The sequence below is a fragment of the Apteryx mantelli genome, chromosome 6 (genome assembly GCF_036417845.1).
Source record: "Apteryx mantelli isolate bAptMan1 chromosome 6, bAptMan1.hap1, whole genome shotgun sequence".
Taxonomy (NCBI): Eukaryota; Metazoa; Chordata; class Aves; order Apterygiformes; family Apterygidae; genus Apteryx; species Apteryx mantelli.
Window position 1 is genome coordinate 12,280,750 of NC_089983.1, and position 26,947 is coordinate 12,307,696.

A 26,947-nucleotide genomic window follows, 5' to 3' on the forward strand; every position below is an offset into this window, starting at 1 on the left:
TGGACTATTTCTGTGAACTCCTCTCAGTTATTATCACTGGTCACTGCAACCATTCAGTCCTCTGCTGTACACACGGTTGTTTAGAAATGTTACTTGAAATAAGCATCTTCAGCCTCACCCTTTGAGTGTGTGTGTGTGTGTGTCGCACGCAATCTAGAAGCTGCTTAAAACGAGCTGGCCAGCTACACTGGTGTGATTACACAGAAACACCTTCATGTTGGTGCATAGCTCACGCCAGATCAGGATCAACCCTGCCCCAGTCCTAACAGTCTCTCATGGGCCTTCAGTGTGGACTGATAGACTTTCTACTCAGACAACAGCAACCACTTACGGATCCTGGTCTTCTGCCTGGCCCTGGCCATGGCCACCTATCACATCACTGTTCTTCGGCAGCCTGGGCAAGCGTCGTTCTTGCTTTTCTTCAGAGGGAGAAAATCAGGGCGCAGAGGCTGTAACTTTGACTAGTTCACAGCAGGACGGGTGTCAGAGCTGAGGCTGGAACTTTCCTGCTAAATGCTCACATGATTCAGAGATGTCTCTGCCTTTGAAATAAATGTGTCCTTTAAGCTGCCTTTCAGAGGAGCCAAGGCAGGGAGGCCTGCCTGCCTTCTGCACATAAATATTCTGTCAAACCAGTTTCATACTGAGGTGGGTGAAGCTGCTGCGACTGATGGGGAGACATCAGTCTCCATCTCCTGTTAGTCAGAACTGCATCACTGAAATTTCTGCTGTTACCATTACAGTCAAAAATAGCTGTGGGTGAGAGAAAGGGCTGAAGTGCTCCTAAGTGTTAGCCAAACTGGAGGACAGAGCAGTCAGGAGAAGGAGAGTGAGCGAGCTGCAAACTGCGACAGGGAACAGAAGCTGTGCAAAGAGGAGCTGCCTTTGCAGCCTAGTGAAAGGGGATTACTCGACCAGATGTGTGATGGAAGCAGAAACGATGACTTCATACATTTATTGATTTATTACCCTTTCCATGCTAGGGAGTTATGCTAATTCCAGGAACAACACATTTGTTTGGTGGCTCCTTAGAATGTGCAAGGACCTAAAACTTACTTTTTAAAGTGGATCATGTGGTTAAAGCACGATTACAAACAGGGCAGAATTAAAAAAGTTCCAAGGGCCAAGTTCCTGGAGTCATGTGAGTACCTCAAAATCTGAACTATCATCAAAAACAGGAAGAAACAGAAACCCTGGAGAATGGTTTTAACCCTTGTAGCTGCAAAGAAAACTTGCAAATGTGAACAAAGTATAACTAGGCCAGTCACATCTGTTAGAGTCTGCAGGGAACCTGAATCAAGAGTTGAGAGAGGATGAATTTTCTTCTGCAGCACAGTGGAGCATTAACTCCACGATCTTCCCTTTAGGGTCTGTCTCTTCAGCAGCCAAATTAGACCTTATTTGAGGGATGCCACAAGGGTCAGGACAGGGTGGGAAAGGACTGGCAGTTGGTTGAGGCTGGCACATTGGAAAGGGAATACTGGCAGGAAAGGAAAACAAATTAGAGCTGTTCTTTTTGCTTTCTTTTTTCTTCCCCCCCGGAGTGTTTTGTTGTTTAAACCTTTGAAGGGAAACTGATGAGCAACTGTGCTTTGTGCTGGCTTCTCCTCTTTGAGACCAGTTGTTGTCTGTTTTCTTTTAAAGTCCCAAATGTTAGAAAGAGATCATTATTTTTCTTCTTTAGCTTGACCTCTTCCTCTCTTGGAGAGTTTCTCCCCTTGTACTGGCTGTGTCCTCACACAGTGCTACTTTGAAATCAGGTTCAAGAGAAAACTTGAGCTCCTAGAAAAAAGCTTGATATTTCGAATGAGACATGTCCTAGAACAGAAGGGCTGAATCTCTGCAACACGTCCCGTCCCTCTGTGGAGGTGCTGTGGGGTATCAGATGTCAGCCGTGTGCTGCCTCTGTCTGTGGAGTTTCTGAAATAGCCCCTGAATAGTTACGGCAAATACTTCCATGAGATGTAAACCACGCCATGAGTGACTTCTCCTACCGTTTGTGCAGGATGCAGTTTACCCAGCAGCAGTTTCTCATGAGCAGGAAGGTTATCGGTGGTTGCAGTCTCCAGCGCCCAGCAAACTGCTGAATGCCCAAGGAAGCAGGCGACTGTGCGGCTGCAGGGTGTGGGGGGTTCAGTCTGTGTTTTACACTGAAGACTGGTGGCTGAGAGTTTAAGACACCTCAGGAGCCTGACACCGTTTGTTGCAAGCATTGGATGTATGTGAGATGCATTTTGTGCCGTGCCTTGAGGGCACCCCTGACATTCGGGAATAACCTTGGCAGTTAAATGTATTGCACTCTGCTATTAGTTTCCAGTGCTTTGGATTATTAGACCAGCAAAGACCTGCCATCCAGCCAGAGGCAGATCCAGGCATTATCTGAAGCGGGCAGGATGGCACAGCAATGTTTTTGTTGGGGGAACGGAGGTATATAAGCTACAGACTATTTTCTTCAATCCCCTGATTTCTCCTCCCTCCCCCATGTCCCCTGTAAACCTTTCCTGCTGGCTGAGTAGGAGGCCTGGGCCTATGCGTCTGGTCAGTGGCGTGACCATATGTTCAGTGTCAGAGTCCAGCTGTTCTTTGTCCTTTGTCCAGCTGTAAATCTGCTAAGTTCCACGTGATGCAGCAAACACAGGGATTTTCAGCGGTTTTTTCTACCTTTTACAAAATGTGAGAAGTTTTTTGTTAAGGGGAAAAGTCTCAGAAATGTGAACCTCTTAAAACTAGAGCAGAGCTATTTACACAAGAGTACAGAAAACCTGCAGCAGTATCTGTCAGAGATCTGACCTGGTCCTCTGTCTAAATGGGATGTTAACTCACATACCCAGGTGTCGTGACCGTGCCGTTCAGGTTTTCATATAGGAAAGAAAATGGAAAAGGCTTGTAAATGCATGAGTTCATTGTGATGTCTCGCTGTGGTGCCAAAAATGGACGATGGCCTTTGAGCTGCTCCGTTATTTTTCTCTAATTAAAAATTGGTTATTCAAACTGTGGGGCACCCACAAGGTGCCCAGCTGCGAGATTGCACATGACCAAGTAATTTGCTTGTCTCTGCAAGTTTTTGTGAGCAAGGGACTCCGCTGGGTGACTGGCAGAGGTAAAACATAAGGTGTGTGAGGGAACTCAGCAGAATGCTGGTCTCCCTGTGCTTTCGATCTCCACCCCCAGCTGGGAGTGTCCTGCTAGGTGTTTACCTTTCTATCATATGGTGATTGTTTGCACAGTATGTTTAGGAGGAAATACAGTTGCTTCCCAGCCTTAAAGCTATTGTGCTAAGGAGGAAAATGTTTCACAAAAGCATTAAAAGGAAAAAAACTTGGAAAAGTTAAAGTGTGCAGTCCTGCAGCTAAGGCTGGGGGAGTTAAAAGCTTAAAATTACTTTAGCACATCACTTCACTTGACAGATGGGAACTCATGTAAATTTAGGAAAGTGGTAGTTGGATTCAATTGGTCTAATTTAAACACTATTTCTAATTATTTTTTGTATGTGTAGAGAGGATTATAGGATGGCCATTGTTTTGACAGCAGGGCTCTTCATATATAAATTTAAATCAATAAAAGACAACTCTGCTAAAAAAGTGAACATGCTGTGATAGCAAGCACCTAATTATGCAGGCAGGTTAGACCAGCTTCTCCAGTGAACAGGGGTGTGTGCACATATCTCAAATAATCCTTTTCATTATACCCTAAAAATCACTGGCAGGGCCGCTGAGAAGTCAAGAGGCGCCTGGCCCATGGATGGGAGCTCCCTGTGAAAACGCCTGCTGACGCAGAGCGTGGAGCAGAGAGCAGATGGGCCCTCGCAGGTTTCCACCGAGTGCAGGCCCTGACGACACCCAAAAGCGCAGAGAGAGGATGACACAACTAACAGTTCCCCCTCCCCACAACCTGGTGCTACTGCTTCGAGTTAAAACTCATAACAGCGTCTTTGGAAAATCTTCCCCTTAACATCTTGACAGCTTTCTCCTTTTGCCAAGAGAAGGATCATGCAGGTTTACAACTGTGGGGAGTTGCCAAATGACAGCTTGACTTGACACCTGAGAAGTAAACGAACGACGAGGGAATGAAAGCCTCAGCGTGCTTCCAGCCTGGCACAAATGCAGCGTCCTGGGAACAGGGCGCGAGTAACTGCCAGAGCCGCAGCAGGGCCAGGTGCGACTCGGGAGTCCAAGCTGAAGCGGGTGTGGGGAGGGAGCACGAGGCCCAGTACCTCGGCGTGAAAGTGTTATTCGTTGGCGGGAGGCCCAAGGGGAGGCTGAGGCCTGGCAGTGGCAGACTCTCGGAGGCGTGGGACAAGGCTTGGAGCTCCACACGCTGCAGCAGCACCTTGCCAGTTGATCTTGGTTGACTTTTCTCCCCCAGAGCCTCTGCAGCAAAGGCTCCACTCAGGTCTCTCAAAAGGCACGTAACAATCACTAGAGGGACTGACAACCAGGATTTACTCTTTAATTACAACAAAATCAACATTTTTTTGGAGGTGGAACTCATGTTTTTTAAACCTTCTGGGTAGAGGGTACCAAGAATGAGGCTGCTCAACACTCAGTTCGTCAGTCTGTGTAGTTTTAGGGCAGTGAGCACCAGAATCCCTTGCGGAGAGCGGCGGGAGGCCTGACACTACACCAGCGCAGCTGCGTGGAGCACGTGTGCTGTTGGACGATGACAGCATGGTGCATGTCATGGCTGGGGGCCTCTAGCAGGGTGTTTTATGATCCTGAAATCTCTTTGCGAAATTAGACTACTACAGCTGCAAAATATGGATGTCTCTTGGCACCTCAACTGCCTAGAGAAAAATTGAAACACACAATCAAGTAGCTGAAGTTGTAAATTTTAACCCACATGAAAAAAATGGGAGAAAAATGCTTTGCACATGAGGATTTTTAAAGCTGTGTTAATGAACATTGAGCCTGACTCATCCTTCATAGGGGAGAACCTTTGCAAGCTAAGAGGAAGATGTCTCCAGGCAGACATCCTGCAGAGCAGGAATTTCTATCTCATTTTTCTTTTAAGGCAAGAAGCTTAAAAGGGCTGTCCCAAAGACTGCATGTTTGTTGACTGACCCCACCAAGTGTTTGGGATCTATGTGTAATTCTAGAAATCACCTGGTGCCTACCTGTATCTAGCTTTCAGTGCATGAGACTAACCCTTGCCACAGCACTAGGTTGGTGCACTAGGACTGCAGCACTGGATCTTCTCTACCTGGTGTCTCTGTAACGTGAAGGCTGGGAAAGCATCATGCTGTCATGTCAGAACACGTGAGGGATGTCATATAACCCAGGGCTGCCCTACAGCCGCAGCAGGAGCTCTGTGGAGCCTCCTGGGAGCACGACCTGGGTAACCACAGCTGTAATTCATTTCCAAGAGGGAAATGAGCTCCCCTTGAGAAGGCTGTGAGGGCTCATCATTTCTTACATGGGAGAAAGGTTGCTGTTAGGTGCTGATAAAAGAATTCAACTCTTCAACATTGTTCTAAGGGTGGGCATTTTCACTGCAATTTTAGAGATACTGAGTGCCTTGCCTAGGACATAAAGGAAGTCAGTGTTAAAGCCAGGAACTAACCAAACAGACCTCCTAACTCATGGCTGTCTTTCCTTTCTGTTTCAGCTGACCTTTGATTATACACTTTTCTCTGTTAAAGTTGAAAAGCTGACTACTTGGCGGCTGAGAATTTACCCTTCCTCTTGCCCCTGTACAATAGCTGCTTTTCACGTGGAATCTGCACAAAAGAAACATTTTGTTCTTTCTCTGCTGATCAGAAGAACTGAGCACCAGTTACATTAAAAGCATAAGGGCCTGACCCTAGCACACATTGTATTCAAAAACAAAGCTTCTATTGATATCAGTGGATGTGGAATTAGACCTATGCTCTGGAAGAGCACTGCTAGCAAATTGCTGTTAAGTAAATTAATGCAAAATGATTTAAAAAAAAGGAAAAAGAGCTAAGGCTTCATAAAATGAAAATACAGATTAAAAGTGATTTGCAAACAAACGCTATTTTCGAGTTTCCCCAAGGAACAGAAGCCACAGACTTGGGAGGAAGAAGTTCCAGTCCGGTACAGTTCAGCATATCCCTGACCTTAAGCAGGTAAGTTGCCTCATTAACCCCACATTGCCCAAGTACGTGACTGAACCAGCACAGGGACGCGGTGCCGACCCCGGGGAGCAGCTCCCGCCGCGCCCACCGGGGCGGGGTGTCAAAGCCAGGCCCCATCTTCTGCCGCCCGCCGGGCTTCAGCGCTTCGCTCCCGGCGAGGCCGCGCGCCGCGGCCCAAAGGTCGCCCGGGCGCCGCGGCCCTTCGCGCCCTCGCCTCTAGCTCCTCCTCCTCCCCTCGCGGCGCGGCGCGGCGGGGGAAGGGGTTTCCCGGCGCACCCTGCCCCTTCGCGCGCCCCGGATGTGGCCCGGCGCGCCCCGCGGGGCCGGAAGTGGGCGCGCACGGGGAGGGGGCGGGGGCCGGGCGGGGGCGGGCGCATGCGCAGGAGGTGCCGCCCGGCCGCGCCCCGCCCCCGCCGCGGTGGGGGTCTCGCGCGCTGCGTGCCCGCGGCGCGAGGCCGGGCCCGGGCGGCGGGTAGCGGGGCGGGGGGCGGCGGGAGCGCGCCGGGGGGCGGCGGCGGCGGCGGCGGCGGGACGGGCGGGGGTGAGAGGATGTGAAGATGGCGGAGCTGCAAATGCTGCTGGAGGAGGAGATCCCGGGGGGGCGCCGGGCCCTGTTCGACAGCTACACGAACCTCGAGCGGGTGGCCGAGTACTGCGAGACCAACTACATCCAGGTGCGGCGGGGCGGGGCGCGGCGGGGCGGGCGCAGCCTAACGGTCGCCGGGCGCGGCTAACGGTCGCCGTCCGCGCGGCGAGGCGCTGAGGAGGGGGCGGGGGGCTGCGCGCGGGGCAGCCGCCGCTTGGCGGGGCCGCGGCGCCCCAACCGCCGTCGGTCGGGGGCTGCCTCAGCTGCCCGCTCCCGGGGCCGGCGGCCGCGGCGAGGGAGCGGGGTCGCGCCGCTCCCCCTCCGTCCCCTTGGCGATGCTGGCGCGGGGAGGGCGGCGGGCGGGGGGCCCCGGCTGCTGCCGCCTGGGGAGGAGGAAAGCGGGTTCACCTCCAGAATGAACTACCCTGGCGTGACACGGCGCTTAAATATTTAATTGGTTTCTAAATTAAATTTCTTCCACTTTGTGAGTGTGCTGAATATTTATTTCGGATTTTCTCTCGTTCCCTTCCCTCCTTTCCCTCTCCTTTGGTGACAGCAGTGACATGACGTGATAAACCGAGGAGGTATTCGACTCCTTCAGATTTAGTATTTGTGCTTGTTGATCTACAGCACACTGACATAATTTTTAATTGGGATCTGCCTGTCAGTTTATATGTTCCCCTTCACAAGCAAGGCTGCGGTATTCAAACGGGTGGGCAGCTGCAAAGTGATGGGTGCAGGATGGAAGCATCATACAGTAGGGGTGATACTGAATTGGGGCAAAGGGTCTGAGCAGAAGTTGTTACTGCAGTGTATGATTTTGCAGTGACCACCGAGAAGCAGGGTTGGTGCTAGGACTCTTTGCTAGGAAGAGAAGTAAGATGTAGTCTGTTTACTTGGACAGTGATATCAGGGCCAAATTAAGAGAGTGTCCCTCCCCCCCCCCCCAAAAAAAAAAAAAAAAAGTCTCTCAAACAAAACCCAACAGCAATGACAAAATTAGTGGTGGGTAGCTCCTAAGAATGGCCTGGATGTGTAGAAAAGAAAGAAGGGGGACATGGATTTGTGGTGTCAGGGTTAAAAGAAGCGCACAGGTTTCCAGTTTTATTTTTGCTTTCAGTCCCCTAAGTGGAAAGTGCTTGTGTGTTTCCAGAGGGCAAATAGGGATAAGAGCTGTGGTGAGATTATTTTATCAGTGAAGATGGAAGAGACTATTTAAGCAGCGACAAGAAAATAGTTAAAATGTCACTGAAGGAAGCTCAGACTGCTTTTTTTGAGTTGGTGAATGACCAACCTTCTTTTAGAGAGAAGATTTTGCATGTGTTAGGTCACTTAGCAAATATGTCAGTTATGGTGAAATTGCATATATGTACTTTATTATGTAATTAGTAACATTCCACATGTTGAATTAATGTCACTTGCATTTTTTTAAGAAAAATATGTTAAAATATTTTATTAACTGTGTAACCTGACATACATGTTTTAAAATGTATGCTTTTTTAAAAACTAGGAAACTAATTTTTCTGGAAAAAGAGACAGGAGTCTTGGAAGGCTGAAACTGATAGGAAGAGGGGAATGTAGTTTGTTTGTTTTTTTGTTCTTTCTTTGACCTTCTTGAGTGTTCTTCCTATAAGCAGAGGATTATAAAATCCATATTCAACAGCTCCACTTATATGGTTTTAATAGAAACCACAGAGGAGAACAATGCTGTGCTGTTTTGTGCAAATACAGAGCAAGGAAAAAAAAATGGTTCTTGCCCCAGACAGCATACAATCTAAGGATGGTCTAAAATAATGGGAGAAGGATACAGACAGATGGTGAGTGACGATGAATGAGACACTACTGGTAAGCATAATGGATTCTGGCCACCACACGGCAGGACCCTGACTGTTATCAGTTCATCCAAACATCATGACGATGGAGAGCTTTCGGGGGAGGCAAGAATGAAAGAACAAAATTGTGTTGTGAGTGTTGGCTGTGAAGTGCAGTATGGATTGCAGTATGAAAATGTTTAAACAAGTGGAGAATGGAGGTCCCCAGTCAGCTGAAGATAGGCTTTGGGCCTTTTGGTATTGACTGAGAAACCATAGTGTGGGATTATTCTAGAGAAGAGTTCTAAGTTGAAGGCCTTCTGGGTTTAGTAGATGCGAGTGTCCTTGTAACAAATCTGTTGAGGAAACTACCCCACGTTCCTGGTGTCTCTTACCAAAACTCCATGCTCCATACCCAAAGCTGACTTTTTTTTCCTCTTAAAAAGTGGAAAAAGGTAAATGAATATAATTAACAACATTGCTAGTTTTGTTTCTAAGAATAATTATTATTCCAAAATTATGTCCAAAGAAGTAGCCCTGCCTTTTATGCTGAAGGTGGACGGATTTGCGATTGCATGCAACTGTGTGGAGAGTAATCTCCCCCAAAGCCAAGTAGTGAAGCAGGACTAATTCTACTGTAATCTTTTAGTGTTTCATTGTTGACAGGAGGTTTTGTTATGGATATTCTTGAGATCTCTTAGAGGAGGCTCAGAGCATGACTGAGATCTGAACTTATCTGTTGAACGCTAGGCAGTACAGTGATTGGGGCATTGAAGTCACGTAACATTGACCTGTATTGTCAGTAGAAAGGCTGCTGCCTTTTTCTATACCAGTTGGTGCTTTGAGGTTTTTGTGGTTTTATTTTTCAAGTACAGAAATTGCTACAAATGTCAGCGCCGGCATAGGTCAGTGGAATAGAGAATTTGAAATACAGTGCAAAGGTGAGTGTCGTGTTTCCTCTTTAGCAGTATTGTAGCATCTTCAAATAATCAAGCACGTAATCTCTTAACGTGTGGGAATTGCTAGTTCATAGTAGTAGAACTGTGGTTGCAGCTCACTTCACTCGTTTGTATGAAATGAAAAATCTATTCTTTGAAATCTTGGCAGTGTTTGATTAACCAAATTGTGATTGATACTTATTGAGCTTGATTACTGCAACAAGAAGGGGATGTTAAATAAGTTATCTTTCCCTTGAATCTGCAATACAGTAGTACATCAGAGCGCATCAACTTAAAATCTTATGGTAAATGGGTAGGAAACACAGCAAATGTATAATAAATGGAATTGCAGACATGAAGTAAGAAGGGCTACTGTTTTGGCAAGAAAAGCTTTTTTCATTTGTTGCTCTTGAACAAGACTTGTTCTTTTTAAATTTTCTCACTGGGTAAGTCAGTCTCCCAGCCCTCCAGCCAAAAAATTACATACTGAGGTGATGTGTTTTTAAAGAGGCACTACTCTCTTAAATAGGAAAATAAATTAATAGAACAAAAACGTAAAGTATGATCTCCACTTGCATAGTACAGCAATTATTTTAATAACTTTTATATGACTATTATTTTATTTTAAATAAGAATAGTAATAATTCAGTTTTTAAACATAAATGCATAAATTGTTCACTTTAATTTGCTTATATTGCTACAAAAGTCAAGTAACTTTCCTTACCAGAAAGGTTTTATTCTTCTAATAACTTGGAGAAATCATAGTTACTTTTATGTCATACTTTTTGTTTTTTTTTTAAGAAAAGAGGAAAATGTGTGTTTTTGTTTAGGAGGATGTTTTTATTTTGGAGGGTGTTTTTGTTGGAGCTGACACAATGTCAATCAGAGGTTAAATTTTATACTGTCTGCTCAAAGCATTACATTCTAATGCTGTTGCCTGTTACCAAGTTGAGTCCCAGTCTGAACTGTGCAACAGAGTATTTCTATAAAATTTGATTATCTGATATACTTGATATAAAAAAAATTGCAGTTATATATTATTGACTTATCTGAGTCTTTCATAAAGCCCAGAGAATAGTTATACTGGTCAGTGTGCCATGTTTACATAATTTTCGTATTCCTGCGCTATTTTTGATCAGGCGTATCCTAAAGAAAAAGTCTGAATTTTGATCATCTGAAAAATAAACCCACCCTAATTAATTGTGTTATTTGCACATCTTGTTGCTGTTATACTAAAGTAAATTCTGGCATTATCTTTGCCTGTGCAGTTTCTTAGCACTTGTACTGTGTAAGCCTCTTCTGGAATAATCTTTCATTTCTTTCTCATGATCATCACTCTTTTAAAAAACAGCTTTTTGTTTCATGCAGTGCATGTAGCTTTCCAGAGTAACTGAATGCTTGCGTCTATTAACTCATTTTTGAAAAAGAGTCAGAAAAAATTACTAGATGGAGCCTTTTTAGCCAGTAAGTATCTACCAGGAACAGATTAAAAAAAGGGGGAGGGAGGAAGAGAAAAAAATAAAAAGAAAAAAGTCCTGCCACTAAAGTTTGCATGCAGAATTGAGTGAAAAGCCAAGCCTCCGTGTCCTGTCCAGCTTTCAAAAGGAGCACTGGGATTTCTGTCTGCTGTGCTCTCTAGCTTCTTCTAGCAGGCGCTGTATTTCTTAGTCTTTCAACATGATGCTTTACTTGTCAACTCTAGTGACTGGAAAAGAAGAGTGAGCTTCCAATTTTCCTGACTTTCATAGTCTTCAGGTTGCCATGGCTGTGCTGAGTTTTATTTGCAGAACCAGCCTTCTGGTATTTGTGAGGGAAAGGATGGGAAGTAGATCTTTATTCCTGTTCTTGAATATTCTGTCCTCCTGAGTATTAGAAGTACCAGCTTTCAGCCCTTGCAGATAACTTTGTTTAAATAAGCATAAAGGTGAAAACTACTTGATTCTCAGTCATTTTACTACAGTCCGTAGACTGATCTGTTTCATAGTTGTTACCCACATACCTATTAATTTTACTTTATTTTCTTAGCAAAACAAGTAGCTGTAGCTTTGGAAGCATCTTCCCATAGGTTGGGCAAGAGAATAAAGCATCTATTAACATATGGAAGGCTTTTTGCAACTGTAAAGGGTAGAAATGTAGCTTTCATAAAAAAAAAATAAAATAAAATAAAGGAATTAAATAGCCCAGACCACTGTAGAGGAAAGCTTCTACCTATGGATTTTTTTAAATTACAGAATTAGTGGTCCTTTACAAATAGTTTAGTAACTTTAATGTGAAGATTCGGCTGGGTTGCTTGTAATGACCTGTATCATATGCTTCCTTATGTAAGTATATGTGGAACTGCTGGTAAATTGGTTTATAAACAAGTTTGAGAAAGATCTTCGTTCTCTTTAATGAAAATGAAATGTGGGTCACCTTAACTGAAAGACAACCGAACTTGATTTTTAAAATTTACTTAATAATCAGAAATGTGGGTAACAGGGGAAAGCTGTTGTCATGATTTTCAACCTTTCTATTCCCTAAATTTGTTTCTTTTATAATCCAGCTATGGTGAAGCAGTGGTTAAGCTTAGTGCTGATGGAAGGCTTGTTCTGCAGACATGAAGATGGGTATTGATGAACTCCAGGGAATGTTGGTCCAGAAGTTCAGAATCGTACTGACAAAACTCTTAAAAAGTACTAGGAATCTCGTAAAACAGTGATAATGGATATATGGGTATACCTGCTTACAATATCTTACTCATAAGTGCAATGAGTGAGGCTTTCAGCCTGTTTTTTAATGCATAGGCATATCTCACCCACCAGGTTACGTTAGGATTTTATAAAAATGTGATTTAAAACTGAAGTAATATACCTGAGGGAATATTACTCCGGTACGCTCTGTTTACATTAACATTTACTTATGTTTGTTATTATCACTGAAACCCGACGCTTAAGCTGTGCAAACTAAGCTTAATGATTACTAATCTATGTGGTCACAGTTTGTCTAATATAAAGGAGTGATGCTTTCTGCAGATTTGCAGTAGCAGGCTAAGTAAGGGAAGGTCTCATTACTTTCTTCAGTGTCTTCCCTCTGATGCACTCTCCTGTTCGGTCTGCAGATTGCTTAGAAGTGATTTCACAGTCTGTTCCCCTTTCTCTCCATTCCCTTAAGGTGGAAGTTTTTTTTGTGAAGGAAGTAACTGGATGATGGACTGTGGTGCTACTATAAAGGAACTAGTAATAGTAGTAATGATATTTTCTGGGTTCTTTTACTTGTTTTGTTCTTCCTTCCCATTTGCTTACTGTATCACCCAGTGTCTAACCTGTGACAACATGATAATTGAAAGGAAGGTTGGCAAATGCTATTGCTTAAAGGGGAGCATTATCTAGCTTCCATATTGTGTTATCAGGATATGCAAAAAAACTCTTCTTCTGAAGTGATACCAAATGCTTTTAATATTCATGACAAAATTAGAAATAAATGTCTTTCATTTGAATTCTCTAAGATAAAATTCCAGAATGGTATTTCAGTGGCAAGACATGCCTGTCTGAGTTGTAACTATATTAAAAGCTTGCACAAATTGTTACTGCGTATCTGCTCTATGCTCAAGGTTTACAGGGAGCTTGTGGTTTGTAAATTGTGTGAGGATAATCTAGGTATAGGGCCATCTTGTCTATTTTCTTTTAAGTCAGAGAATGTAGCTGGTAAAGTTGGTGAAGTATTTATCACTCAGCCACTCTACTTCCCCTTGCATTAACTGTGCTGTGTTTCACCAGGAGAGCTAATGTAATGCATTTAATAGTGTCACAAGTTCAAATTGGGGTTCAGGAAGAGTGAGATTGATTCTCTGTTAAGTGCATGTGGAAAAAGCATGAGTCATTTTATCAGTGGTAATGGGAGTTGCTGGTGGTAATACTATACAGATGTGAAAATAAAATTTATAAATACACAATTTGTTATTAGAAAGAAAGCAAGTCTCGTAACATTAAATGGTAGTTAAAAGTGGTATCTAGTAGTTCCGTTCTATAAATTATTTCCTGATTGTAATTATTGAATAATATTGATCAAAAATTGTAATTCTGGGTAGCAAGCTTTTGCATCCTGCACTGAATAAGCTGTCTAAAATTTATAGACTGTTGCTTGTATTTTATTTGAATTTGCAGTCATTAATCTTTGTGGCTTAGTACTGTAGGTTTTAAGGCAGGAAGTGGTGCACCACAGTGGTGCACCATCTAAGACAAGACCTTCTCCAATAAGTACTTAGCAGAGTAAGATTTTTCACTTGCTTATGTTCAGCAGAATATTTTTTGGAGAAGAAAACAGATTTATGTTGACTACCATGTTTTGCAACAAACTTTCAGAGGAGTCTAAATGCCAAACTGCTGGACCATTTTTAGTAGACTTTGTTTTCAGATATTATGTTTTGACACTTAATTGTGCAACTGAAACTAACTTCTTGCTTAGTAATCTACATTCTGTAAATTTGCTGGATCCCTTTAACTGTAATTTTAGTTATTGTGCTTACTCATACTTTATGAAGCGAAACTGTACCTCAGTAGGTGAAGCATGTAATGGTAGCACACTAAATTTAGGTGTATTTCCTCTTTTCAGGGTTCTTACTGGTTAGGTAGGCAGTTTTTGTTGAAGTGTATGAAATAATATGCCCTTGTAAATGAGCTGTGCCTATTTCAGTGAGAAATTTTAATTTTCTGGTTCCCAGGTACAACTGGCAAGTGGCTCTATCAAATTTGTAGTGATATACTCTGAATTATGGATTCTGTATATGCTATCCACTTTTCCTGTAGCTTATTTCCCAGTAGATGTCATTGTAATATCTATTCTTAGTGGTCTTTCAGTTTGAAATATGAGTGCTTGTTTTATTATTATTGGTTTACTGTTACTGTAGTGAAGTAGTTGGTTTATGCTCAGTGAATTGCGGGGTGAGGGTCTAATATTACTTGGTTTGGGGTTTTGTTAGTTGTCTTACGTTGGTTATACACATAGGCAGTGCTAGTTTTGTGCTAAACTCATAAATTAAGTGTAGTATTTTTTTGTGAAGTTAAAAACTGTTCTAGCTAAATGTGAATGTTTTTATTAGGGTAACTTGTAACTTTATTATGAGTTTACTGCTCAAGTATATATGAACTTTGTCACAAATTTCTTGAGAATAATTTGGGGGATTTTTCTATTTTTAAACTGGATGCTGTTTTGTTTAAGATGATTTATATTGTAGGTTCTATCAGGTTTTTAAAACTATCCTCAGAGAAGATCAGATCATGACTATTAAATTGCCACTTCAGCTGATATTGTTAACAGAGTTGAGAGAAGCCTGAGCTGCTTTTGTTTGAAGATGCTTGTTTCAGTCTGCATGCTATGATTATCAAAATGCTTTAAGTTTATTCTTTTCAGTTTTCAAACAGATGTTTATACAAACAGAAATACATAAGCTTCAAAAGAACTGTTTCTTATATTGTGAACTACTGTCCTTTTTTGTTTATATACCCATCTGCTGTAGTATGAATTCTGTTGGAAATAAATGATAAAGCAAGCTGATGATCCTGATTTTTGACTTGTTGTGGGAAAAAGGAAATGAGTAGGAAAATTACTGGGAAGTTGATGCACCTCACTGGAATGCAGATATTCTTTCTTTCTTTTTGGTCAATATTTCTGGTAAAGGATTAAAATAAACCTTGCAAGAATTTCTGTGAGGTTTTGTTTTTTAGTGTTAGTATAAATAGGTTGACTGTGTTCAGGGAAGGGGAAGGTAGTTTACGCTTGCATTTGAAGAGCTGAAGGAAATCTTTCCAGCATACCTACCTATAATAAAGATTAAGTGAATTTCACTTTTGAGTGGCTTATGATAGGAGGGTTTAAAAAACATATTTACTTGCTTGTCAGTTTTAAATATAAAGTTTCACTGATGAGATTGAGGATTTCAGACAGACTGTCCCAGTGTCTGCAGCAACGGAGGCCAGGTACCGAGTTTCTCTTTGTCCAGGGCATTGCTGGCTAGGTGGCTGTGGCAGTGGCTCTAAACTTTGTGCTGTGCATGGGAATACTAAGCCATTCAGATTTTGAGATTCATGAAGGTTTGAGATTCATGAAGGTTCTTCAATAGGCTTGTTCCATGCTGAAGGGTTGAGATGGGATGGGCTGCCTGCTGGACCATCCTGAAAAAGATTTAGATTTAAAAACTCACATGTGTAAATTTAAAAACTCACATTTAAAATAGCTGAGTAAATAAATTCTTACTCTTACCCACCTAGAAACCTTTGGAATGTAAGATGGTAAGAAATTAAAGCAGTGCCTCCCAAAAGCTGCAAATATTAGGCTTTGTTGCTGTTTAGGGGGATGGTCCCTGAGCTCCTCTCTTATCTCTGCTTCTATTTCTACCTGTATCCTTGTGCCAGGTCTGTTCCTTACTGATCATTGGTGAGCTGGTCCGGTAGCTAAACCATCAGAAAGCTAACAAGGACAAGAAAAAAATCACTGAGTTTGCTCAGTGAGAGTGGGAGACTGAAGCCAAGGAGGAGGCAGGGATGAAGTAGGGAAGGAATGGGACCATCCCTGCTGAGGACTGAGAGCTGTTAGACTGACTCTGGTAAGGTAGGAGTGAAGTTCTTCAAGACAGCAAGCATCAGACTCAGTTATCTCAATTTGCTGCTCAGTATCAGTGCTGCTCTTTGAGCCTGAAGGTTAGTAGTGAAAACATCAAGATTTCTTTTTTTCTTTTTTTTGGTTCTAGTGAGGACTGAGCAGTAGGGGCAGACACTTGTTAAGCATGGAAGGATCATGAAAAATAGCCTTAAGGAAAGATGTGACTTTTGAAAGCAGGATTAGTGCTTGTCTTTCTATGTAGTTTGTGTCATAGAACAATCAAATTGAAATCTGTAGTTGCTGCTGCTCTTAGCAGACAGGGATATATAAACATAGCTAAAATAGTATTTTTGAGCATGATTTTTTTTTAAAGAGAAAATTTTAGTTTGTTTCACAAAGAAAATATAAAGCCATTGCTGAGTGAGTAGTCTAGTATGAATTCAAGGTATATTAAAATGTCTTGATTAGTTTTAGTCATAATTCTAAAATAGTATATGTTTACTGATTATGCGGTACAAATTCTCATAATGATATTGAAGTGTGTCCTCATACCGTAAGTTTGAGCGGTGTTGGATGTTGCTAAGTTTTCAGTTTTCTCCTTTTTTGAGTAGGTGGCAAGTTTGTAAGTTGGCATGAGAAGTGGAGCTTGTTTATGTGAGAGAGGCAGAATATTTGCTGCAGAGTGCAAGTGTTTATGCTCTCCATAAGTTTGTTTATTGGATAAAAACAACGTCTGCGGGAACTCGTGGAGAGAATGTGTTAAATATTCCAGGTTAATTGGCTATCTTGAATTAGTTAACATACATTTATCTGTCTTGGGGGAGACAAGCATGAAATATTTGTCCATAAAGGGGCTACCCCCTCTTCCCCCCCACTCCGCAGTTATATAACGGAATACTAAAGATACCACACCATAAATAAATAAATGGAAAGTTTTTTAGTCATTTTCACTGTGCATAAATATATCTGGAAAGGAGAAGTAGTAAAAGCAAAAAACAATCCCTGCCCCCCACCCCACTAAAAGCAAAATAGGAGGTGGAGGGGAATGACAGACATCAGAGATACTGAACAATGTCCATATGAGCAGGACCTGGAAAAGGGGGCTGTTATCTCAGACAGAAGGTATAAAATAAAAGAATATGCAAGTAATGTTATGAACTGTGTACACCTGTTTCCACTTTTATTGAATAAAATGCAGGAGATACTCAATTTAGTTTGATGGGTAATGCTGCTCAACATAATCTGTGGAGTTAATGCTATAAGTTAAGGCCCAGGATTTAATAGGATTCTTAAAATGGTTAGACATGTTAAATAAATAATGAGAACAGTTGTATCGTTTTCTTTTGTATGCTTTCACCTTGCATTTGTTCTGAATCTGTCCATGACGGAGTTTCATTCCCATTGTTTGAAGCACTTTGTACCATTCACTGTAATCCATTTCACTGGATTATTGTGGATGTTGCTTCTATTTCATACCGTATTTCCTGTATCCTGAAGCGTAATTCTACACTGTTCATCAGTTACCAGCTTTTGAAGTGCTTACTGCACGCATCCCTGTTGGATTGGCCTTCCAAGAAGAGGGAATGAATGTGTTAAATTTTTGATGTCAATTAAGAAGTAAGGCCAGATAAATTTCATTTGTGGGAAAGGGAGTTACAGATTTTTATATGATGGACTATGTATGTGAGTGCCAAAATGGTGCTGGTGAAATTCACTGGGTTTTCCCACAGTGGCCGATAACCAGAGAACTGGGAGTGAATGGAATTGTAGCAAAGCATAAAGCTTTTCTAAAGCAAATGTAGCACTGGCTGAAGGAGCAGTGTATAGCCAGTCTGAGCTGGTGAGGATGTTTTTGCAGCCTGTTCTGTCAGGTTCAGAGTGGATTGCCATAAGGGCAGTCCTTTCCTAAAAGAAAAATTCTTTCTGACTGTATGTGCATCTTTGTAAATTGACCAGTTTGGATAATAGAAGGTAGAAGGTTATCTGTAGACTCTGAATCTTTGTTCTAGTTGGCTAGTGGACTTTCTAGTCACAAAATAAAGATTCTGACAGATATTTTTCTTGATTGAATACATCAAATAAAACTGGTAATAACTTGATGACTTGAGGAGACATCTATACCCACTAAGATACCCAATGGGATGAGTTAATAGAACTATTGCAAAACGTCACCATATCATGATCTGCTTAAAACTTAAATTTTGGATTTTTGTATATAGATGCAATCTTTATATTGATTTTTAGACTTGTTGGAAGGTACCTCTGGAAATCATCTGGTCCAACCCACCCTCCCACTCAAGCAGAGTCAGCTAGAGCAGGCAGCCCAAGAGGGTGTCCAGTCGGGTTTTGAGCATCTCCAAGGAGGGCGATTCCACCTCTTCTCTGTGCAGCCCTCCAAAATATCAGAAACGTGAAATTGTCTTACATTTGTTGTTGTTATACCTTGTGTTAAGGATCCAGAGAAGAATGAGAGGTTTTTTTGGCCCAGCTGAAGGTTTGAAGTACTTAAAAGTACTTACTAAAAAATCAGGTGTTTGTTTTAAATCAAATGTGGTAAGTTTAACTTTTATAAGCAATGTGCTCAGCTTTCTTCTATTCAGTGCATATTTGCAAGCTGATTTTCTGTTTGATGTCACATCTTGTGGGGGGCAGGAGGAGCTAATATCTAAATTACTTAAGTTAAAAATGAGAAAGGTACTTAAGGCAATTCTTCCTTTCAGTTTTAGATTAATTATTAAAAAAATAAAAAACAATGAGACTTTCTTCCATTTTCTGGCCACCCTAGGGGCTGCACAATGATACTGTCAACAGTAGGAGTTTCCTTGGACCCATCTTTCTTCCATAAAGAGTGTGCTGATGTGTTTGCTGATGTGTTTTATCATTTGAGGAAGAAAGGTGCTCTGGAGATTAAGCACCAATTTTAGATCTGAAGTTCTGGGATCAGCATGGGTAATCTAATGCAGACTTCCTATCTAGATAAAACCTCAGTTCCCCTCCTGTTAAAGGAAACTGTAACCACACTTGTTTTGAGGGAGGGGTTGGGTAGTCTTACTGCCTAGTCTTTGGGGCGGGAACTCTCAGCTCTGTGGTCCTACAGAATTGACTTTGTCATTAGCTTTTGGGCCTCCTGTGGCATAACACTGTACTAAATGCTACATTGAATGAAAACTCTTGGGGCAGCTCTGAAAGGCCAATGGTTTAGATTTTGTTGGAGATGGAGATGAAAGATTAAGAACGTTAAACTGGGGAGACTGAAATACAAGAGTTGTTCAAAAAATTTTTTTTGTTTTGTATATATTGTGTTATTTTGTCAATTTTTTTTATTAAATAAATAGAGTCCTCTAGGATGCCATTCTCTTCATTTCACGCCTCTGTACAACCCAAAACTCAGCTTGAGCAGTCATCTTCTACCTAGGTCTTTCAGTTTTAAGTAATACAGCTCTTATGTGATGCTTTTCATCTCCCAGAGCTCAGGCTTCACAAATCAGGGTAAGTACCGCTTTTGTTTACCAACAGAGGGGAAGAAGCCATCTTCAAGTACCTTTTAGACTGGGTTTCATAAATGCTTGTAAGGGTTGTGTTTACACAGTCCTTTTAGAAATGTTGTCATATGTTTCTTCTGCTGAAGGGGGAGGGGGAGGAAGGATGGCATTTCCTGTGTTTTTGGGACAAACGGATGAGTAAGATGATTGGAAGATGGTGCGGGTTACAGAAAAGCCTGTTGTCTGGGGAGGTGGAGGACTGGGGGTTAGGCGGCACCCTGCAGAGGGAAAAAGGGAATTGCCTGAAGAATAAAAAGCAGCTTGACAATCCCTCCCTGGCTCCCCCCCCTTCTCCAGGCTCATTCACTGTGCTGTTCTCAGCGCTCCCTCTCCCTCAGCTCTCCTTGTTCCTGCTGGGGTGCGCCAGTGACACCCCCCCTGCGCACAATCCCCCCCCTTGTGCGCAAATCGCTCTTCTTGCGTGCGACCCTGCTCATGTGCTCGCTCTCTTGCGTGTGTGCGACCCCGCTCACTCACTTGCTCTTTTGCGTGTGTGACCCTGCTTGCTCGCTCTCTTGTGCATGCAACCCTCCTGGCTCACTCGCTCTTGTGTGTGACCCTGCGCTTGCTCACTCTCTTGCACGTGTGACCCTGCTCGCTCACTTGTTCTTGCATGCGCGACCTCGCTTGCTCGCTTTCTTGCGCATGGCGCTGCTCGCTCGCTTGCTCTCTTGTGTGCGTGAGACCCTGCGCTCGCTTGTGCTCTTGTGTGCGCGACCCTGCTCGCTTGCTTTTGTGTGCGACCCTGCGCTCGCTTGTGCTCTTGTGTGCGCGACCCTGCTCGCTTGCTCACTTGATCTTGTGCGTGACCCTGCTTGCTCGCTCGCTCTCTTGCACGCATGACCCTGCTTGCTCGCCCTTGCATGCGACCCTGCTAGCTCACTCACTCACTCTGGCATGCGACCCTGCACTCGCTCGCTCTCTTGCACATGCGACCCTGCTTGCTCGCTTGCTCTGGCATGTGACTGTGTGCTCACTTGCTCGCTTTCTTGCACATGTGACCCTGCTTGCTCGCTTGCTTTCTTGCGTGCACGATCCCGCTCGCTTGTTTTCTTGCGCATGGCTCTGCTTGCTTGCTCACTCTCTTGTGCATGTGCGACCCTGCGCTTGCTTGCTCTTTTGCGTGCACGACCCTGCTTGCTCACTCTCTTGCTCTTGTGTGCGACCCTACTTGCTCGCTTGCTTGCTCTTGTGCGTGACCCTGCTCGCTCGCTCACTCTCTTGCACACGCAACCCTGCTCGCTCACTCTTTTGTGCGCGTGACCCGGCTCGCACGCTCGTTCTCTTGAGTGCTTGACCCCGCTCGCTCTCTTGTGTGCGCAACCCTGCTCGTGCTCTCTCTCTTGTGCATGACCCTGCTCGCTCGCTCGCTCTCTTTGGCGTGCAGCCCTGCTCGCTAGCTCTCTGTTGCGCGCAACCCCTCGCGCTCTCACGCGCGCACGACCCCACTCTCTCTCGCACATGCGACCCTGCTCTCCCTCGCGCACTTGCGCATGCATGACCCCACTCTCCCTTGTGCTCTCCCTTGCACGCCCGCCAGCCCACTCTCCCTCGCACGTGTGCGACCCTGCTCTCCCTTGCGCTCTCTTGTGCACGCGTGACCCAGCTTGCTCTCTCGCGCGTGCGCCCCTGCGCTCGCTTGCTCTCTCTCACGTGCGACCCCCCTCGCGCGACTCCCCCCCCTCGCGCGTGACTCCCCCCCTCGCGTGCGACCCCCCCCCCCCCGCGCGAGGCCCCCCCCTCGGGCATGCCCCCCCCCCCGGGTATGCAGCCCCCCACCTCTCTTTCCCCCCCTTCTCTCCCTTCCCCCCCCCCTTTCTCAGAGGATAATACTGGATTGTTTGCAGCCTGAGTAATTTATTTCATGGAAGTTCTGAGTTTAAGTTTTATTGGACTGCTCCGGCTGTGGCTGTCTGAGGGGAAAAATAGCAGTACATTTTTATCTTCTGCCAAAAAGCCTGTGACAGATGGTGTCTTGTCTGTCTAATATGAATTCTTCTTGCTGTATAAATATTGATTGGGGGAAAAATGGTGTTCTATAGCTTAAAAAATGTATCTTTGTTGATAGAGGAATGACTAAGGGATATTTACACAAGTCTCGGGCAGCGCAGCACCAGTTTGTGCAGAAATCAGTATCTGAACAAATCCAAAAGGGCCTGTTGGAAATCTGGCTTCTCAATAGACGAACAGAGAAAAAAATAATATTTGTATGTTTTGGGGAAATAATGTTAAAATGGTCCCCGCAAGTGCCTTTACGGTGAAAAATGTTCTTTAGTGGAAGTTGAAATCTGTAATATGATTAGTACATGTGCAGAGATAGACAACTGCTAATTCTTGGGCAGTGCAGGTGCTGTAGACTACCTTCAGAGGCCTTATCTCATTCATTAGTCTGTCCTTTTTTGAAATACCCTTTTAGCTTTTGTGATACTCAACTTTTTGGGGACATTCTTGGTAGAACCACTTGTGCCATTGTATATGTTGCTCATGTTCCATTTTATAATTGCTGTCAAATTTATAAAGCGATCTACCTTGTGCTGGACCCCAGATAGCTTGATTGCCTGATTCTTTGTAAGGTATGTTGATAGAACTGTGTTTGCTGGCAGTTTCCTCTACAAGGTCCTGAGCAAAGAGTTTCTTCTGGATGTTGTCTGAGATATTGTTGAAGTTGTTTTTTTCAAAGAGTCTGATCATGTAATTTTGTGTGGAGTTCACATAAGTTATAGTTCAGTACTATCTTCAGCTGACTTTGAAAACTTAGAAGGAAGGAAGTTAAACTTTTTTGAAATAGAAACTGTTTTTTGGGAATGCAGTAGCATTCCGAAGGAGTTAGATGTGTTCTTTTCAGTTTCTTTGTGAGTATTAACCTTCTATATGCTTGATTCAAAGTTATTTTGTACATAATCTACTGTCTTTGGATAAACCAATAAAAACCACGTAGGATTCATAGAACTTTGACTAAGGTGTCAGGTTCTACTGTTTTGGCCATCAGTTAATGCCAGCGCTTTGCTTTCCTTAAACGCAGATTTTTTGTCCCTTGAATGCAGTGTTGAATCTTGGATGTAGTGTGTGCATCTTGCCACATAGAATTACCTTCTCACTTAGGTGCAAATAACAGCCTCCAGAAGTTTGCTCCAGAAAGGGATTCTGTAAGTAAACAGAGCTGCTGTCAAACCTGTGCCAATTAAAGCATGCACTTCCAATAGCATATTCTAATCAAACGCGCTAGGTCCTCTGCTGATATAAGTCTCTTTTGTCTTTCCACAATGGTCAGCTATAGCTGTGTGGTATACGTGATGTTATACAGTTATGTTTCACTCAGAAAATACATCAAATTCTTTTCTGTAATTTAAGTAATTATTGAAAATGCTTCAGGTGTGCAGAATTAACATGACCAATGAATTGCTTAAGCAAGTCATTCAAACAATAGTTTTTGGGTTTGGCCAAAATAAGCAGTTTTGGTCAAGAAAAGCAAACAACTGCAGAGCAGATAGACAGGACAGTGACTGGATGTTTTCCGTTGAACTTGTAGGTTTTGTTAAACTGTTGAGATGCACAGAAGGTTTGAAAAATATAGATTATGGCTTTTCTGCTATACTTTATCAATTCTCTGTTCTGTCATTCACTGTTACACTCAGAATGTATATTACTTCATCAAAATACTTTATCTTTTGTTTAATTTTTCAAAATTGGCTTAATAGAATTAGCAGAATAGCAAACTAAGTTAAAGCATTTATGTGCTTCTTGCCTTTCAGTAGGCTTCTTGAAAATAAACTAATTACTGGTAAGGTTTCTGCATCTTCATGTTTGCAACAGATGGGTGCAGTACTTTTCTCTGTGGTGGGCAGCACGGTTCCAGCTGAGCCAGTCCCTAGCCTGATCAGGCAGCTATCTCTGTCCTCAATGTAGAAGGGGGTTTGAGAGTTTCAGTGCTAATTTCTGTAGCCTGGCATACAAGGGGAAAAAGACATTTGTTTGGAGAGATTTTTTTGACCGAAGAGTGATCATGTATTAACTTGGACTTTAGTTTCTTTTATAGGAGTGATGAAATTTTGATAAAAATAAATTTGGTTACTGTATTTAATCTGGTAACACCTACCACTAACCAATCTGATGTGTTTTCTACACTGAAGAATTTAGGTATAGGTGTATGTAGGTCACTGATTTGTTAAGTTCGTTAATATTGAATAACCATTAGTAAATTGACAGCCTTTAACATTCACTGTATAAAATTCTTGATAATTTCTTGAATGAGTTTTCAGTAAAACATAATCTGTTCAGGCTCATCCCAGCTGACACTTTGAACCGTGATCTGTTGTGGCTGAACAAGAAGACCCTTACAGCATTTAGATTTACATGTGTTTCAAGTTATGGCTTTTCTTCAGCAGACAGAAAAATCATATTGCTAGAGATAAATTCTGGAATGGCCCTATGACCCGCAAGAAAATCGGTGTTTTTCTGTCTGAGGATTGTGAGAAACAAACTGCAAACTTTATCCAAATTGTATTTATCATTGTTTTGTACCTTAGTTTGGTACTTGTTAATTCCACCATTTACCCAAGGAAATGATGTTTAAATTATATGGAGATGGCTGCGTGACAAGTATAGTATAGTTAATATAGTCAATTAAATGCATATTCTTTGATGTATGTAGAATGTCCTTATGTTGCTTTAAAAAATGGAGTTACCGCTGGCATAGAACAGTCTCTGGGCAAGAAGCACTGTAATTAGTGTGAAAGTAGGTCATACTTAGGAAAATGTGTTTGTAACATACAGGTCTTGCTGGAAATAATTACAGAAAACTTGATGCTGCGGTGTTAAGTTGTATGCTGCAGGTTTTATATAGCAACTTTGCTGTTCTTGAACTACACAGCAACTGACAAAAGGTTTACTTCTAATTTTGGAGTAAATGGACCAGAACTGCTGGTTAAACTGGGAAAAAGAGAAATAGCTACCAGTTACAGTGCCTGCAAGAATGATTTTTCTGCTAATTATCTGAGATTTTTAAATTGTAGAAGCATACCAAAGTTTGAGTATAGCTGAACTAAGATGTCTTCTGCAGCCTTCTATTTTTTTGGGTTGACCACTCTATTAGAAACATGAGCAAAGTTGATAAGCTTTTGAAAAACCCTTATTTCTAACGGTCTGTGCTTGGGACTTATGCCGGCATTTCTATCTTGAGGAAAAGACTTTTATATTTATAAAATGTTCAATATTTACTCAGGGACTACAGAACAGAGATCAGGACTTTGGCTATCAATTAATTGTTTCTGCATAGGAGACTAGACTCCCACTTGCACTCTGCCATTGTTGTGTTTTGTCCAGTGTTATGGTAATGAGAGAAAAAGGTTGTAAAAACATTATCTGCCAGGAAAGTAAGCAGATACAACTCTCAGGGCACCTGGGGAACAAATATGTTGGACAAGAAGGCACTGGTTTTGTGTAGCACTTTTCAGAGTGAACTTTTACTAATTTCCTTTCACTTCTTTTTGTTATGGTGATCTAGACTTTTAATCTAGCCTTTTTAAAAAAAAATGAATTTGTTTTGTTTTAATCTATTTAATCTAATTTTAATCTAGACTTTATCCTTGATGCAGTTATGGCTGTGCATCCATTCTTGGGTGTTGCACCACCTTCAGCAGAGTGGTAGTATAACAGAAGGCAGCTTTCAGCATGCAGGCTGGATATGGACATCAAGAACAAGCCGTCTGACCTGTAGTTTGCTGCTGCTGTCTTTCTGGCAAGTCTCTCCCATGAGGGCTAGAAAAAAGGCCAGTGAATTGTGCAGACTGCTCTGATTTTTCAGTCAGATAAGAGTGCATCCATGTCTGCTCATGTAATGAAGTGCAAATGTGCATTTTGGGTGGTATGACTCTGTGGCATGTGTGACCATGAATTATTGGAGGAGCCAGAGAATTTGGACTTTAGATGGTTCTGCAATAGGCAGTAAGGGCTGTTGTGGTAAAAAGATTGGGGGAACCTTTCGTGGAGAGATGTAGGGAAGGCTCTTCTAATTTCTTAATTTTCTGCTTTAGATTTGAGCAATGGCCACTGCAGCATACCCAGGTTCTGCCAATTTGAGCATAATTTTCCAAGTATTGGAGTTCTAGTACACTGCCAATGGTTCTGTTGCCTCATGGAGGAGTATTGTATGTTGCTACTGTTGTGTGAAGGTTTTTGATTTTGATCTCTACTCTTTCTTATGAAAAGCCTTGGAATGTTTTTTCTTCTGTCAGATAATGGCACGTATCTGAAGAGAGTTTGTTCCTTTGAGTGTATTCTGCTAGTTGACTGTCAGAATTGGCAGCAGCTTTATAAAGTACCAAATAAGAATCATTGCAAATTTAGGGTTAACCAGTCACTGTGAAAGCAACTGTATAATCCCAATATGGTTATTTCCTAGAAATAGAAGAGTGATTATGCAAATTCCTGTCCCCTGGTCAGTTTAAACCCTCTGTTCTGTCTACTGTCTTCAAAACAACATACTCCCATTGCTGACAGCTAGGCCATTTTATTTCTTTCACAACTTTTTTGCCACAGTTGTTAAAGGTAACTAATTAAAAATGTAGTAACTTCTAGAATGATAGATTTTGGGGGGGAGCTAATGTGAGAAGTGGGGACATTGGGTGGCAATGCAAAGCCTTGTGTTAATTGGCTTGACAATGTGGGAAGAGTTCTGAGGATAACATGATGGTGTTTGTTGTGGTCGGATACCAAAAGCTCTCAAGCACCCTGTGTTCTTTGGGCTAACTTACTCCTTTTTGCAGTGCCTGATGCAGTGGGACCCTGCAGCACGGCTCAGCTGCAGCCTGGTGTAGCTGTGGTAGCTGACATGGGTGCCATCTCCACCTCTTTGCCTGCCTCTCCTCTGGGGGCTATTGGCTGAATAGGGTGTATCTCTTCCCCTTATATGCTGCAGTTACACCCTGGTTTACTAACCTGTCCTATCTGACTAATTATATGAGTACTTTAGGCTGTAAATTGTGATGGTTGATGACGTGGCTGTACATCCCACTTAGCTTTTCTGGCTATGAGATTGTAATGTCTGACAGTGGACACTTGGAAACAGAGCCTGCTTTTACTGCTACAGCTAACTGCCTGTGATTGCAAATTAAAGCTGTTGGCCTCGGTCATTACTGTGTAATGAATTGACTGGAGAATTTATAGGAGAATGAAGAAACTGGCAAAGTTGGGAGATAACTAAGATGTTACGCAGTCCTCTGTGTACTGGAGAATGTTTTGGGAAATTGCGATAACCTTTCTTAGAAATGATTGATTTGGTCAGATTACTTGAAAGGGATGGAAAATCTGTCCCTTTAATTTTGTTAAGGAGAAAACACTTGGTGTGAATAACAGTTTTTATATAGTGGAGTGTAATTACTCTATGACTGTAGTTTGTTTTA

General features: G+C 42.6%; 1 protein-coding gene across 4 annotated transcripts in view; it reads left to right on the forward strand.

Annotated features, from left to right (window-relative positions):
• The first annotated feature begins 6,641 nt into the window (after positions 1-6,641).
• The window catches only part of ABI2 (abl interactor 2), a 77,009-nt gene continuing 56,703 nt past the window's right edge, over positions 6,642-26,947 (forward strand). For all 4 annotated transcript variants that reach the window (XM_067298759.1, XM_067298762.1, XM_067298761.1 and 1 more), the window contains exon 1: positions 6,642-6,768. In XM_067298759.1, coding sequence (XP_067154860.1) covers positions 6,652-6,768 — 117 coding nt within the window. In that variant the 5' untranslated portion in view covers positions 6,642-6,651. The remainder of the gene's footprint in view (positions 6,769-26,947) is intronic.